Source organism: Engystomops pustulosus, chromosome 10, assembly GCF_040894005.1.
Source record: "Engystomops pustulosus chromosome 10, aEngPut4.maternal, whole genome shotgun sequence".
In the NCBI taxonomy this organism is placed as follows: Eukaryota; Metazoa; Chordata; class Amphibia; order Anura; family Leptodactylidae; genus Engystomops; species Engystomops pustulosus.
In genome coordinates this window covers 84,362,380-84,379,777 of record NC_092420.1, presented here as the reverse complement: position 1 = coordinate 84,379,777, position 17,398 = coordinate 84,362,380, and the positions used below count along the sequence as shown (strand labels likewise).

Here is a 17,398-nt window from a genome sequence, read left to right as displayed (position 1 = left end):
CCTCTTTAAAGGGGCTTTATGATATTTCGAAAAAAGGGGAAGGTTTTTTGTAAATGAAGACATTTTTCGGACTATAAGGCGCACCGGATTATGAAGTGCACCATCAATAAATGCCTGCTAAAATGTCTAGGTTCATATATAAGGCGCACCAGAGTATAAGGCGCACCTGATTATAAGGGTGAATGACCAGCAGGTGGCAGACCTGTGCACAGTGCAAGGCAGCTGTTGTCTGTAAGTACGGTTCATATATAGGGCGTACTGGATTATAAGGCGCGCCTTTGATTTCTGAGAAAATCAAAGAATTTTTAGTGCGCCTTATAGTCCGAAAAATACGGTACCTCCTTGTTCCAGCACATGGCTTGGATGAGACCACCACTTCCAATCTGATGGAACTGCAGATCCTTTGGGGAGGCAGGTTGTTTTTTTTATCAGAAGACCCCTTTAAAGAGGAGAAATGTTTCAATACTGATTGACTTACCTTGGGTCATAAAGCAGATCCTTTCCACTGTAGAACCTTTTTCATAGAGGATGGGGAGCTATAGTTACTAATAACATAAGAGGTTCTGCAGCAGCTGCGCATTTGATGTATAATTTAACTGCTTAAACCAAGCACAATAAACCAGGGACATTACTCCAGGCACCGTGACTGTGGTAATCTTCTTATATTTGTTATCCATGGCCTCCTTCCTTCTAAAATCAACTGTTATAATTATGTTTATGAGCTGGAAGGCCTCTGTGAGTGTAACAGCCTGTGAAGCTGCAGCACAGAGCGGCTCTGCTAATGCCACCCAAGGAAGCAGAGGGGGAGGATGAGACTGTATAAAAGCCTGTGAAGCGACAGCATGGAGGGGCTCTGGTAACTCCCCTAGAGACCTTCTGGCTCATAACTATAATTTTGAAAGTTGATTTTAGAAGGAAGGAGAACTGGGATAACAAATATAAGAAGATCACCACAGTCACGGTACCTGGATCTATGAGTAAGTGCCTCTGATTTTGATGGTGGATTTCCTTTAATCTCGATCATACATTCCGTTACCCATTGAATACGTTTTTTGGCCCCTAATATGAGCCCCTAATATCTGAGAGCCCATTGTGACATCTATGGTATGCGGGGGCACATTGCACTATACATCCCCCTTCTCCTCTTTTGTCTATAGGATGTGTAATGTGTCTTCTCATTATGGATCACTTCCTCGCCCTTTATCCCGTGCACTAGGGGTGTATTATCCCGTATCTGCGCGGACGCCCTGCGCTGGGCTATTAAAGGCTGCGGGTTGTATCCATTTCACTTGACGGAGCTGTGAGTTCCTGTATTGTGATATCCTGAGGTTTAGCCTCTGAATGACAACATGACAGAATTAGAATCAGGAAGAGAATGGCGTGTGCCAGGGGAAACGTTGGCCGCGGCTCTGGAATGCCGGAGTTTGGCTGTAAAACAAGCTCGAGGCGGCCGCATTCCTCCCTGGAAGTGCAGACCCCATTGTCCTTATATAGTACGGGCACCGTGCAGGGTTACAGCTCAGTGCAGGAGACTGAGCCGGAGCTGTATGTGGGCCCCTACGAGAGGAGCCTAAGGGGCCACGCTAATATACAATAGGAGTCATATAGCAAAACAGGAGAGGAACAAATCCTAATGCACAACAGTAGATGACCCAGTATATCAGAGCCTAGGTCCGGCCATTGGGTACCACCCAGGGAGACGTAGAGCGGATCTTACCCGGCGTCCGGCAGTGATGATGCTCCTCTCTCAGGCTGATCTTAATGGGACTGAACTCCCCTCCCGTCTCAATCTTAGGAATTGACGTCTTGAGAAAATGAAGAGTTAAAAGCGGATAATTATTACAAGACTGAATAAGGAAGAAAGCAAATTTACATGAAATATCCACCGTTTGCCATCACTAGGGGGCGCTGGTGAAGCTGTGGCATGAGGTTTATACAGGAAAGGAGTTGTCCCAGTTGTCATTCCCTGTGGATCCCGTGTAACGCTGTCATTCCCTGTGGATCCCGTGTAACGCTGTCATTCCCTGTGTATCCCGTGTAACGCTGTCATTCCCTGTGTATCCCGTGTAACGCTGTCATTCCCTGTGTATCCCGTGTAACGCCGTCATTCCCTGTGTATCCCGTGTAACGCCGTCATTCCCTGTGTATCCCGTGTAACGCTGTCATTCCCTGTGTATCCCGTGTAACGTCGTCATTCCCTGTGTATCCCGTGTAACGCTGTCATTCCCTGTGTATCCCGTGTAACGCTGTCATTCCCTGTGTATCCCGTGTAACGCCGTCATTCCCTGTGTATCCCGTGTAACGCCGTCATTCCCTGTGTATCCCGTGTAACGCCGTCATTCCCTGTGTATCCCGTGTAACGCTGTCATTCCCTGTGTATCCCGTGTAACGTCGTCATTCCCTGTGTATCCCGTGTAACGCTGTCATTCCCTGTGTATCCCGTGTAACGTCGTCATTCCCTGTGTATCCCGTGTAACGCTGTCATTCCCTGTGTATCCCGTGTAACGCCGTCATTCCCTGTGTATCCCGTGTAACGCCGTCATTCCCTGTGTATCCCGTGTAACGTTGTCATTCCCTGTGTATCCCGTGTAATGCTGTCATTCCCTGTGTATCCCGTGTAACGCTGTCATTCCCTGTGTATCCCGTGTAACGTTGTCATTCCCTGTGTATCCCGTGTAACGCCGTCATTCCCTGTGTATCCCGTGTAACGCTGTCATTCCCTGTGTATCCCGTGTAACGCTGTCATTCCCTGTGTATCCCGTGTAACGCCGTCATTCCCTGTGTATCCCGTGTAACGTTGTCATTCCCTGTGTATCCCGTGTAACGCCGTCATTCCCTGTGTATCCCGTGTAACGCTGTCATTCCCTGTGTATCCCGTGTAACGCTGTCATTCCCTGTGTATCCCGTGTAACGCCGTCATTCCCTGTGTATCCCGTGTAACGCTGTCATTCCCTGTGTATCCCGTGTAACGCTGTCATTCCCTGTGTATCCCGTGTAACGCTGTCATTCCCTGTGTATCCCGTGTAACGCTGTCATTCCCTGTGTATCCCGTGTAACGCCGTCATTCCCTGTGTATCCCGTGTAACGCCGTCATTCCCTGTGTATCCCGTGTAACGCCGTCATTCCCTGTGTATCCCGTGTAACGCCGTCATTCCCTGTGTATCCCGTGTAACGCTGTCATTCCCTGTGTATCCCGTGTAACGCCGTCATTCCCTGTGTATCCCGTGTAACGCTGTCATTCCCTGTGTATCCCGTGTAACGCTGTCATTCCCTGTGTATCCCGTGTAACGCTGTCATTCCCTGTGTATCCCGTGTAACGCTGTCATTCCCTGTGTATCCCGTGTAACGCCGTCATTCCCTGTGTATCCCGTGTAACGCCGTCATTCCCTGTGTATCCCGTGTAACGCCGTCATTCCCTGTGTATCCCGTGTATCGCCGTCATTCCCTGTGTATCCCGTGTAACGCTGTCATTCCCTGTGTATCCCGTGTAACGCCGTCATTCCCTGTGTATCCCGTGTAACGCTGTCATTCCCTGTGTATCCCGTGTAACGCCGTCATTCCCTGTGTATCCCGTGTAATGCTGTCATTCCCTGTGTATCCCGTGTAACGCTGTCATTCCCTGTGTATCCCGTGTAACGCTGTCATTCCCTGTGTATCCCGTGTAACGCTGTCATTCCCTGTGTATCCCGTGTAACGCTGTCATTCCCTGTGTATCCCGTGTAACGCTGTCATTCCCTGTGTATCCCGTGTAACGCCGTCATTCCCTGTGTATCCCGTGTAACGCCGTCATTCCCTGTGTATCCCGTGTAATGCTGTCATTCCCTGTGTATCCCGTGTAACGCTGTCATTCCCTGTGTATCCCGTGTAACGCTGTCATTCCCTGTGTATCCCGTGTAATGCTGTCATTCCCTGTGTATCCCGTGTAACGCTGTCATTCCCTGTGTATCCCGTGTAACGCTGTCATTCCCTGTGTATCCCGTGTATCGCTGTCATTCCCTGTGTATCCCGTGTAACGCCGTCATTCCCTGTGTATCCCGTGTAACGCCGTCATTCCCTGTGTATCCCGTTTATCCTAATGTCCTGCCTGTAATCTGTTACATGTCCATTCGGATGTATTCGGTTTCCTGCAGCCACATAAATGAGGAGGAAAAGCTTCTATGTGTTTTCAGCATTTGTGACAGCAACCAGACACAACGGAGACGTTGCAGGAGCCTTTCTAATGTGAGAAATGATATTAATCCTTCATGGGGACAGCCGGGATTATCCAGAGCACATCCGTCTTCCAGGCATTTCTGGATCTGCTTTTCTTCTACATAATCTAATCCACATCCCAAAATGAGCGTTATATCTTATTAATGGTGCAACTGAGGGTCTGTATGTGTATTTATCTACTGCACATATATATACACGGGAGATAAATAGATATATATATCTACAGCACATGTGTGTATATATCTATCTATACCTTCTTTAGAGCTGGTGGAGAATCTGGAGCATCACATTTGTGATTTGTAGAGCTCAAATGCATGAGGAGGAGGAGAGAACTGCCTATGGAGCTCAGAGACATGAGGAGAATGTCAGGCTCCAGAGGTAGTGGACCCACTGGACCACTGCGGACGATGACGTAAGCCGACACCTGGGACCGGAGTCCAAGGGGCACCTCCAAGAGCCCGCCGCAAAGCGAGTTGGACTTGCTGTGGCAAAGTACCACCAGGTCGTTCCACAGGTGCGACTTTGTGCGTGGTGGCAGCCAAGGCGAGGTACCAGGACGTTAGGCAGGATCATAGTTGGGCACAGGCAAGAGGGCAATACAGGTGGAAAAAGTTCAGGGTCAAAGGCAGGGGTCATGGGAATAAGCTTTTTTTAAGGCTGTAAGGCACAAAGATTCGGCAGGGTGTGCGGAGAGAGGCTGGGTTAAAAAGGAGTCTGGGTAAGAACGACGCCAATTAACGTCTGAAGCTGTTGCGCACGTCCTAGGAGGTGGGGAAGCAGGACTACCCGTGACAGAGAAGAGAATTGCATGTAGAGCTCAAAGACATGAGGAGGAGAGAACTGCCTCTAGAGCTCAGAGAGATGAGGAGGAGAGAACTTGACTGTAGCAGTAAAAGACATGATGAGGCAATACATGCAGGCAGAGTTCAGAGACGTATGACATGAGGAGAAGAGAACTGCCAGTAGAGCTCAGGGACAGTGAATGTGTGGAGCCACAGATCAGGGGCAAAATATTCTTCAGAATTGAAAGTTCTATAGAACAAAGGAAAAAAATTGCAAAAATATGACTCTTCTTAGACATGGCCGTGCCAAAAAACTAAGTCATCAGAAGAGCCTTGGTATAAGATGTGATGGAGAACCCAATGGTCCAACCCGACAGAGTAGTGTCAGAAGAGAAGAATGACACATTTTAGAATGAGTAAAGGATCTGAGAAATTATTTCAATGCAAGATGTTAGTTTTTCCTTTTTTAATAACTAAGCAATCAGATTTGTCCCATCCTGTTCTCCCTTTGTCAGTCCGAGTTATTAAGTGCAGATTGATGGGGGGGGAAACAAAATTTATTTACTCACAAAAAAAATAAATGTTAAGGAATCCAAAGGGTCTGAAGACTTTGTGAATGTTCTGTGTGGAGTGTTAATACGGACGGATGTGTTAGCGCAGTCCATACGGCGTTGGCACAGACAAAGGTTCTCAATGTTCCGGCCAAAGTTTCTTTGCCTTTAGGCCAGATACAAACCTATTGCTACACACGTAGGACCTCACCTAAAACTAGACTTTTTGGGGCAGATTTCTTCCTATGTACGACTTCTAGTACCTTGAAGTCTGTGCGGCAGGGAGAGGCAGTGTGTGGTACAGCCCCCGCAGAAGGTCCTGTGACCACCATTGTACAGATGTAGCATCATGTGATGGCGGCACCGCTGTGGTCCGGGTGTAAGAGACCTGTAGTAAGGAATGTGGCTTATCTTACTCCACACCCATGTGGACCGAATATCAGGTGCCAATGTCTGGCGCTGTTCTTTTTACAAATCTGGGATTTCTGCCATAGGAGAAAATGATAAGCTCCAATTCACATATTATCTAAGAAATTCAGTGCCTACAAATCCACGGCTCAGGAGGGAAGAAGTGGCTAAATATTTACGTCTGAGCTGATAAGAAATCCTGTACATCTCGGTATCTTGATGTCCCTATGTCAACCCTTACGGTAATCAGCGTCTGGTAGTATAAGCTGAAGTTCACTTGTGGTGAACCCTCACTTATATACCAATACTTTACCTATACAGGTTCTAGTAGATCTACTTCCTGGTAGTACTTTAATTGCTCCTTTACAGGGAACCTATCATCAGGTTTTCACCATTAAACCTAATGACCCGCAGCAGTCTTCATATTGTGCTCCAGCTTTTTATGTATTAATCTATAGATCAGATCTAGCTATAATCACTGTGTGACACAGCTACACTCCCTCATGAATGATGAAGGGCAGAACGAGGGAGTTGAGAGAGACCCTGGCTGTGTGTGACTCACTGAAGAGAATTTCTGAGGGAGGAGGGAATAAGAGACAAGTTAGCCGGGTGTGACTGAAAAGAATTCCTGAGGTGGGGATGAGGGAGTTGAGAGAGACGCTGGCGGTGCTGAAGAGAATTCCTTGACGTTGGCTGTGTGGAACTCGCTGAAAAGAATTCCTGAGGGAAGAGGAATGAGAGAGATGTTGGCAGTGTGTGACTCACTAAAGAGAATTCCTGAGGGGGGAATGAGGGAGTTGAGAGAGACACTGTCTGTGCGCGATTCGCTGAAGAGAAATTACTGAGGGAGGATGAGGGAGTTTAGAGAGACTTTAGTTGTGTGTGACTCAATGAAGGAGCTGATAGAGATGCTGACTGTGTGTGACTCACTGGAGAGAATTTCTGAGAGGGGAATGAAGGAGCTGAGAGAGATGCTGACTGTGTGTGACTCACTGGAGAGAATTTCTGAGAGGGGAATGAAGGAGCTGAGAGAGATGCTGACTGTGTGTGACTCACTGGAGAGAAATTAGTTCGGAGGCAAATATTGCAAACAATTGTTTGTGTCTGTCTAGGATCTATATACAATATAGCAATTAAAGGGGTTGTCCGTGTATTACTAATGATGACTCATACACCACTGTGAGCTTATATTACATATCTTGGCCACTGCACAGGGCATTACATATTGATGAGGGTATAAAGTTGTGGACAATCCCTTTAACATGGTTGTTTATAGCAAGGTAAAATTTGGATGTTTTCCATGTTGTAGCATTGGTGGGCGATGGGACCACCAGTTGTATGGCTTTGATGGCAACTCGTATGTCAAGCACTAAGCTCAGTTTCAGATTTTCATAGAATCATTTGGTCTGGGAAACAAAATGTCAATCACATTAGACTTTGTATCAAGATGGTTCCGCACCTTAAGAAGAGGCTTCCAGACAAGATCAATGTGCTTGAAGGTATCGGGCACCCCCAGGGGAGCCTCCCGCTGGTTCTCTTCTTGTTTCTTGCTCATTGGTGTCTGTACATGAGGCTTGTGAGCGCGGATGTCCCAGAATAACACAGAACTGAGGGTGAGGAGGGAGAATATATCAATGGAGATCTGACATCATATGTTACTATCAAACATGGAGCAGCCAATCAGGGGCGGACTGAAACTGTATAAATATTATAGCCCGACAAATCTGGAATCATTTGCTACATATGGGACTAGAATCAGCTTATTGGGGAATGGAGGATGAGTCCCTTCTGCTGCTTTCAATCTGCGGTTGGAGGACCTTCAAAAGTCCTGAAATGGCTCTTGTGTACAAGTGTATTAAGAGCAGGAGCAGATTTACATGGATTTCATGGATGAAGGTGCTATTCAATATAAAATTTGGTAGGTAGATAGGGTGGCCCAGGACCCCCTAGAAGGGATGGGCCCCGGGCTACAACCCGAACCATATATATTATAATCCACTACTACTGCGCGCAAATGGTAAGATCTACAATCATCATTCTAATATCTGTCTATTATTTACCTATCTATCATCTATCAATTATTTATCTATCTATTATCTATCAATTATTTATCTATCTATTATCTATCTATCTATCTATCATCTATCAATTATTTATCTATCTATCTATCTATCTATGTATCTATCTATCTATCTATCAATCTAATATCTATCTATCTATCATCTATCAATTATCTATCTATCTATCTATCTATCTATCTATCTATCTATCTATCTATCTATCTATCATCTATCAATTATTTATCTATCTATCTATCATCTATCAATTATTTATCTATCTATCTATCTATCATCTATCAATTATCTATCTATCTATCTATCTATCTATCTATCTATCTATCTATCTATCTATCTATCTATCTATCAATCTAATATCTATCTATTATCTGTCTGTGTTCAAAAAAATAGCAGCACACAGGGGCAGACTTTTTTGCGACTTTTAAAAAGTTAGCGGCGCATGGATTTTAGCCACCTACACCTTATTTAACCCCTTAATGACCGCCGTATCGGGATTCTACGGCGGTCATTCAGGGTACTTCTTCTGACGCGTACGCCTTTCTACGGCGGCGCGTCAGAAGAAGATTTCGGGACACCGGGTCTCGCTGGTGCCGGTGTCGGGCTGTGATCTCACAGCCCAGACCCGGCACTAACACCCGAGATCGGAAAAACTCAGATCCCGGGTGTTTAACCCCTTACACGCCGCGGTCAAGCATGACCGCGGCGTGCAAGTGTGTCCCACGTGGATCGGACCCCCCACCCCCCCGGTGTGCTTACCGGGGGATCCGATCCCTCCTGCCGCTCACCCCGGGTCCGACAAGTGACCCGAGGTTTCCGGCTTCTCTCCCTGCCGGGTTCTGCCTTCCTGGCAGGACCCGGCTGTATGTAACTGAGCATGCGCGGCATGCTCAGTTACTTACACTGTACACTGCAATACAAGTGTATTGCAGTGTAAAGGCTTGAATAAGCGATAGGATGATCACTTGTTCAAGCCAAGAAGTAGAAAATGTAAAATAGTTAAAAAAAAAAAAAAATTTAATCTTTTTATAATATAATTAAATAAATAAATAAAATAAAAGTCCCATAATCTATCCAGTTACACATAAAATGCATAAAATAAAGTATATAAAACACAAAAACACGTACATATTTGGTATCACCGCGTCCGTAGCAATCTGTACAATAAATCTAAATCAATATTGAACCCGCTCAGTGAACGACGTAAAAAAAAAAAAAAAACTTCCCGTGATATACAATTTTTCATCAAACACCATCACAAAAAATGTTCTAAAAAGTGATCAAAAAAAGCTTTTAATGCAGATTTTCCGCATGCGATTTTTTTCCTCTTTTTTTCCCCATCCGTTTTGACTGAGAATTCTGCATGGACACTGCACATGGATGCAGATTTTCACTCTCCCATAGGCTTTAATGGGATTTTTTTTTTTTTTTGTTATTTTGTAACTTCATGTTTTATTTTTTACATAAACATTTTGTCATAAGCATCAGGAGCATCAGTCATACGGCTGTTCTTGATGGTTTTTTAATATATATTTTTTAAATTGATTCTTTTAAACAGAAAACAATGATGATGCTTAACAATATAAACCATCATAATACGGGGCTGTTCACATTAACCCCTCCCCTGCCTGAACACATACCGCAGGTGGGAGGTCCCCAGTTATTTCAGTCTCCATATAAGGCACTGACCTCATTGGGAAACAGACAAATATAATAGCAACAGCCAATCACGATCTTTTGCCGAGGTTGAGGATCAGGCGACGTATCGCCCTCTATGTGCACACAGTGATGCGTCAGTGATGCACAGTGTAAGGACACGTGGCTGAGCCCCACAAGTTCTCCTTATAATGTATGTGATATAGGCGCACCATGTACAGGACACACAGGGACAGGACGTCTCTATATACAAAGCTGAAACAGTAATATTATCATTAAAACATAAAATTATATCCATTTTTTTGATTTTTATATAAAATCCTCCCAAAAAATAACTACCGTATATACTCGAGTATAAGCCGACCCGAGTATAAGCCGAGGCCCCTAATTTTACCACAAAATACTGGGAAAACCTATTGACTCGAGTATAAGCCGAGGGCGGGAAATGCATTGGTCACAGCCTCCCAGTATATAGCCAGCCAGGCTCTGACCCAGTGTATATAGCCTGCCAGCCCCTGCCCCAGTGTATATAGCCAGCCAGCCCCTGCCCCAGTGTATATAGCCAGCCAGGCTCTGCCCCAGTGTATATAGCCTGCCAGCCCTGCCCCAGTGTATATAGCCTGCCAGCCCCTGCCCCAGTGTATATAGCCTGCCAGACCCTGCCCCAGTGTATATAGCCTGCCAGCCCCTGCCCCAGTGTATATAGCCAGCCAGCCCCTGCCCCAGTGTATATAGCCTGCCAGACCCTGCCCCAGTGTATATAGCCTGCCAGACCTTGCCCCAGTGTATATAGCCTGCCAGACCCTTCCCCAGTGTATATAGCCTGCCAGACCCTGTCCCAGTGTATATAGCCAGCCAGCCCCTGCCCCAGTGTATATAGCCTGCCAGCCCCTGCCCCAGTGTATATAGCCTGCCAGCCCCTGCCCCAGTGTATATAGCCAGCCAGCCCCTGCCCCAGTGTATATAGCCAGCCAGCCCCTGCCCCAGTGTATATAGCCTGCCAGACCCTGCCCCAGTGTATATAGCCTGCCAGACCCTGCCCCAGTGTATATAGCCTGCCAGACCCTGCCCCAGTGTATATAGCCTGCCAGACCCTGCCCCAGTGTATATAGCCTGCCAGACCCTGCCGTAGTGTATATAGCCTGCCAGACCCTGCCCCAGTGTATATAGCCTGCCAGACCCTGCCGTAGTGTATATAGCCTGCCAGACCCTGCCCCAGTGTATATAGCCTGCCAGACCTTGCCCCAGTGTATATAGCCTGCCAGCCCCTGCCCCAGTGTATATAGCCTGCCAGACCCTGCCCCAGTGTATATAGCCTGCCAGACCCTGCCCCAGTGTATATAGCCTGCCAGACCCTGCCCCAGTGTATATAGCCTGCCAGCCCCTGCCCCAGTGTATATAGCCTGCCAGCCCCTGCCCCAGTGTATATAGCCTGCCAGCCCCTGCCCCAGTGTATATAGCCTGCCAGACCCTGCCCCAGTGTATATAGCCTGCCAGACCCTGCCCCAGTGTATATAGCCAGCCAGCCCCTGCCCCAGTGTATATAGCCAGCCAGCCCCTGCCCCAGTGTATATAGCCTGCCAGACCCTGCCCCAGTGTATATAGCCAGCCAGCCCCTGCCCCAGTGTATATAGCCTGCCAGACCCTGCCCCAGTGTATATAGCCTGCCAGACCCTGCCCCAGTGTATATAGCCTGCCAGACCCTGCCCCAGTGTATATAGCCTGCCAGACCCTGCCCCAGTGTATATAGCCTGCCAGACCCTGCCCCAGTGTATATAGCCTGCCAGACCCTGCCCCAGTGTATATAGCCTGCCAGACCCTGCCCCAGTGTATATAGCCTGCCAGACCCTGCCCCAGTGTATATAGCCTGCCAGACCCTGCCCCAGTGTATATAGCCTGCCAGACCCTGCCCCAGTGTATATAGCCTGCCAGACCCTGCCCCAGTGTATATAGCCTGCCAGACCCTGCCCCAGTGTATATAGCCTGCCAGACCCTGCCCCAGTGTATATAGCCTGCCAGACCCTGCCCCAGTGTATATAGCCTGCCAGACCATGTCCCAGTGTATATAGCCTGCCAGACCCTGCCCCGGACAGATCGCACAGAAGATATACAGGGGTCACCGGAAAGGTGAGTTTAGATATATTTATTTTTTTGACTCGAGTATAAGCCGAGTTTGGGTTTTTCAGCACATTTTTTGTGCTGAAAAACTAGGCTTATACTTGAGTATATAAGGTATTAGTCTGTAGAATGTTCCTAAATGGTGAATGATTGTAGGTTTCCAGCAGAATGTCGTCGGCTGGAGATGATTTATAGGACTTTTTCTCATTGAGACTTTTTACAAAAAGTCGCAAATATATGAAAAAGTCTCAAAAAAAAAAACGCAAAGAAGCATCACATCTATCTAAGCAAATTTTGACATTAGACAAATATGGTGCAAAATAGAGACATTTTAGGCGCAAAAAAATGCGCAAAATAGAACAACTTAAGATAAATCTGGCAAATTTTGTCTTACTACTGGAGTGCTGCCTTCTCCGGGGATTTATTTGCAAGAGGATGGTGGCCAGAAACTCACCGTTAAAGGGGTTGTCCGGGAATAGGTATTTTTTCATATATGGCTAAGTTTAAAAAATCTCAGATAACTTCTCGCCACCTCTCAGGTCACTACCGCCTTCTCTTTGTGTACAGTATACCGCCTGAGTTCAGCGCAGTAGCAGGACCCTGGCTATAGCCGTGCGTCATCACCGGCCTCTGTATACAAACATAACACGTATTGACGGGCAGCGCCGCAGGAGGACGGGGGCCTGGAGATAGGTGAGTATAAGTTTTTTTTTCTTTTTTTTTTTTTTAAAAACTCCCCAGCCATAGATGATAAATAACTATTCCCGGACAACCCCTTTAACCTCATGTCTCTAATTTCTATCTTTCTCCTATCTATTTATCAATGGATATCATTTTCTTTTGTCTTTCAGCCGGGCAGATAAGGATCACACATCTCACTATAAGTCTCTTCTGCCTCCGGGGGTGATTGTTCATGACGGATAAAATGAAAGCCTCTCCTGAATGCCGGGGTATTATGGCTGCTCATGTTCTTGTGTCGGATTAGATTTGCTAGTGACAGCTCTTAAGAGCCGCAGAACAGAATTTTACTTTCAGCCTTTTTGATCCTTGATCTTACAGATGGGGATTTTGTTCTGGGATCTTGTACAAATCCTGTCCCTGCCCCTTTACCCACTCCTGGGGGCAACAAAGATCCATCTGCCATGACAGATCACAGGCTTCTTCATGTGATACACACAGACGGTCCCCAACTTAAAGGACATCTACTACCAGTTTTACTGATGGTAGACGTGTCCTACTCAGAGGTTCCTGAGGAACTATAGTCCTCAGGACTTATTCTATTACAGCTCTATACACCAAGATTGTAGCAATATACAGTTATAAAAATTATGGTAATGAGCCTGGGCAACTTGTGGTATATTTTATTCACTCCCCCGTTCTGCTAGCAGTCCCGTCAGGTCCCACCCGACCACAGAGCAGCTGACGTGCGGGAACGGGCAGGACTATCGTAACGGGGGAGTGAAAAAATTATAACACAAAGTGCTCTGAGGTGCCATAGTGACTAATTAGCATAATTCTGACAACTGTATATTGCCATAATTGAGGTGTATAGAGTTATAATAAAAGAAGTCCTGAGGAGCATAGTTCAGGAACTTCGTATTAGGACACATCTACCATCAGTGGAACTGAATTTCCTGGAATTACAATTATAAAATATAACAAAGGGCTATCCTCACGTCCCATTCATCCACCTACCACCAGTTCTACCTTTATAGGTAGAATCGTGGTGGTAGGTTCCCTTTAAAAGTTGTACTTAGGTTTGTACTTAAAGGAGATCTACAACCAGGATTGCAAACAAATCCCCCTGACATACTGGTGTGTGACCCCCTCTGGCAGGATCTGCTCTTATTTTAGCTCCTTATGTCCTTTTTTCATTAAAAAGACTTTAAAAATTATGCAAATGACCCTAAAGGGCTACAGGCTCCATAGCTGATAAGTGAGCCTGGAGCCACCCGGGCTCATTTGCATAATTCTAATATATTCTCATAATAATTGCACTCTATTGTCCTGCCAGTAATCAGGGGTCTGGGACCACCCAGTGATCAAAAATGTTCCCCCCATCATATATCTGTCTATAAATCTTCTACATTCCATACATTTCTTTCATAGTCTCTGTCTGCGAGCTATACTGTGCTGTACACTGTATACTGTGTGTCTGACTACATTAGGAATCTACATAAATCAATTTTTGGGGGCTACTTCAGGACAGCAACAACATGTCATTTGCATATTTGTATTCACCATACCTGAGTACAGGTTTAGTCATGCAAAATGTAAGAAGAAAAGTAGACTGGGGTCATATAAATAGTAAAAAATATGAATTACACAAAGGTTTTGGGCTCGGTGTACACATTATTGATGGAGCGGTGACAGGTAGGATGGATCCAGTCCCAAAAAATACCGAAGAGACCTGTTCTCTTATGGGTTCTGAAAGGGACTGCAGATTATCATCCCGGCTCTTTTATAGATGTGACACACTGCTCATCCATTCTCTATGGGAAGATGAGTACAATTCATGGCCCCCTTAAAGGGGTTTTCCCATGAAGGCAAGTTAGGATAACTTGCTGATCAGTAGGAGTCTCAGTGCTGAGACCCCTGCAGATCACGAAAACGAGGGGTCCGACCGACCCCTCGCCGCTCCTCAGACTAATGGAGCAGACGGCCGAGCATGACTGTTCTGCTCCATTAATTTCTATGGAGCTGACGGAAATTGCTGAGCGCTGCGCTCACTGATTTCTGTCAGCTCCATAGAGATTAATGGAGCAGAATGGTCATGCAAGGCTGTTATGGAGCGACGAGGGGTCGGTCGGACCCCTCATTCTCGTGATCTGCAGGGGTCTCAGCACTGAGACCCTCATTGATCAGCAAGTTAGTCCCAATGCTTAACTTGTCTTCGTGGGAAAACCCCTTTAAAGAGGACCCATCACCATCTCCATCAATTCCTACTCTTTGGATACTTTAATAGATGCCGCTCCAATGATTTTGTCAAATGATACATTTTCTCTCTAACCCTCACCGTTAGCGAGTCAGATCTCTACTATGAAATAGGTGGTACCAGACCACCTGCTCCGGCCCAGGACCACCCATTTACAATGTGAAGATCATAATTAGCATTAGGGCACAGAAATTATCCTGAAACTATGCTAAACAAGCTTTATACAGTGTCAGGTGGGTGGTCTTGGGCAGGAGAAGACAATGTGGCTCCACCCATTTGACTATATAGCACTAAAAATATCATATTTCTCAGGAATGGTGAGGGCTAGAGAGAAAATTCCGACAGCGCCATAATCAGTGCAGCAATATCTAGTAAATGATGCAAAGAGTTGGGGTTTGGTTTATAAAATGAACGTCCTTCCACATACCAGTCCGGAGAACATGTGACCAGTTGTACACAACAACCGCTTTTATTTTCATACGGATATCCAGCCCGAGTTATCTGAAAGGTAAAAAGTAAAATATATAAATATGGATTTACCAAAAACTATTTACATAAAACTAGATTGTGGGGGATATCGTTCTACCCAAGTCATCTGATATGAATGCCCTATGCCAGTGATGGCGAACCTTTTATAGACCGAGTGCCCAAACTACAACCCAAATGCACTTATTTACCGTGAAGTGCCGGCAAGTGACTTATTGCTACTTGTTCTTCCACATCTTTCAATTGTATCGGCCCCCTGAGGCCTCCAATACAGTTGACAGAAGGAGGGCAAATTCAAGCTATCATTGTAGCGTCTTTCCAGGGTCTCTCTGTACAGGAAGAATGGTGGGTCCAGCAGGATGACCTCCAAAGGTAATGCAGTTTTGTCAACACCTTATTACTATCCCCGCAGTTCAAAACAGCCAATAAAGTGTCACTTTAAAATAGCGCTGAGCATGTCTTAAGTTGCCTTGAACTACAGGAAGATTCAGTAACATTTGGTGAGCTCTGTCCTTGGACAATGGCCTGAGTGCCCACAGAAAGGGCTCCGAGTGCCACCGCTGCCCTATGCAAACGATCGATGCTGACTCGAGTCAATTTAAAAAAAACACAAAAAATGACTCAAATATTTCTGTAAACTATATTGATACATAAGCTGCAGAATGGTGCACGAGCATAACCTCTGACATCGGGTCTGATCTGGCTATGAGCCTGGACGCCCATGATGGTTCACCCCGTCGGATCCAAAGAACAAGCTGTGATCTATACATACATGTGTGAGCGATCTAAAGCGACCCTTAGGTAAACATCAGTGTAATGTTATATAGTGGAGTTTATGAGTGACGAGTCCAGGTTCACTCCATAGATGTAGACACTGAGCTGCTAATGTTTTGTATTTTCTTATAAAACCTAGATAATTATATATTTTCCTCGAGAGGGGGTCAAAACTAATGGAACATAGGTCAACTGCTGTCATCAGATCTGTAATATTTTGTGATTCACAAGTTATTAACGGGCAGCACGATGGCTTAGTGGTGAGCATTATAGCCTTGCAGCGCCGGGGACCTGGGTTCAAGTCCCAGGGTCAACATCTGCAAAGAGTTTGTATGTTCTCTCCGTGTTTGCATGGGTTTCTTCCGCGTCCTCCGGTTTCCGCCCAAACTCCAAATCATACTGGTAGGTTGTTTAGATTGTGAGCAAACTGTACAGCACTGCGTAACCTGTGTGTGCCATATACACAAAGGAATTATTATTTATTTATTCTAAACACAGCGAATCAGCATATATTTCCATGTGGCTTCATCACAATTGGATCCAGCTCCTTCAGATCTGTGTTAAGCACCAGGAACCACACATCACATAGCTGTGCATCACAGGGAATGCTCCTGGTTACTGTGTTGATGACTATTGATCCACAAAATTACAGATCTCAATTTTTTAGACAATTCTGGTCTTTGATCTGCTACATGACCACCTTGCCATTGGAAGAACTTGCCTACTGGATCCAACATATCTGGACACAGTCTAAAAGACGAATAAATGCACTCACCTCAAAGACGTCAGGAAGCCAATGTAAATCGGTGATGACCTCCTGGTGCCCGTGCTCTATAGAGGACACTGCACAGTATCTCACTAGTGGCGGCTCATTGGATTGCTTGGGTTTTAGTGTTGCCTGCAGATATAAAACAGTAAAGTTTAATATATATATAAATATATACAGGGGCGTAACTACAGTGGTAGCAGCCATAGCAACCGCTATGGGGCCCACAGTGTCAGGGGGCCCCAGCATCCGACCTGACACATTAAAGAGTGAAGGATGTGCATCATTATATCCATATTATGCTGCACTTTGTACATCATAATATGTATATAACATATATGTGATGTACATATGCTGCATCTGTGATGTGTATATGTTGTATGTGTATACGGTGTATGGCGTCTGCATATACTGTATGTGTGTATATATGCTGTGTGTTTGTAAACAGCATATGTCACTGTATGTGTGTATATATGCTGTGTGTTTGTATATGTCACTGTATGTGTGTGTATATGCTCTATATGAGCATATGTGCATAAGTGTATAAATGTGTATTTGTAACTTGCATGTGTGAGAATACAAATATGTCTAATTTTCAAGTGGAAGGGGGGCCCCATGTCAAAACTTGCTATGGG

At 45.7% G+C, this 17,398-nt stretch overlaps 1 protein-coding gene across 1 annotated transcript in view; it reads right to left on the bottom strand.

The window, feature by feature from the left end:
• Window positions 1–17,398, bottom strand: part of DNAI3 (dynein axonemal intermediate chain 3) — a 49,024-nt gene that overhangs the window by 7,180 nt on the left and 24,446 nt on the right. Inside the window, exons 13-16 of the mRNA XM_072128473.1 lie at window positions 16,773–16,895; window positions 15,165–15,238; window positions 7,413–7,560; window positions 1,718–1,805 (exon numbers count right to left, since the gene is read on the bottom strand). Coding sequence (XP_071984574.1) covers window positions 1,718–1,805; window positions 7,413–7,560; window positions 15,165–15,238; window positions 16,773–16,895 — 433 coding nt within the window. The remainder of the gene's footprint in view (window positions 1–1,717; window positions 1,806–7,412; window positions 7,561–15,164; window positions 15,239–16,772; window positions 16,896–17,398) is intronic.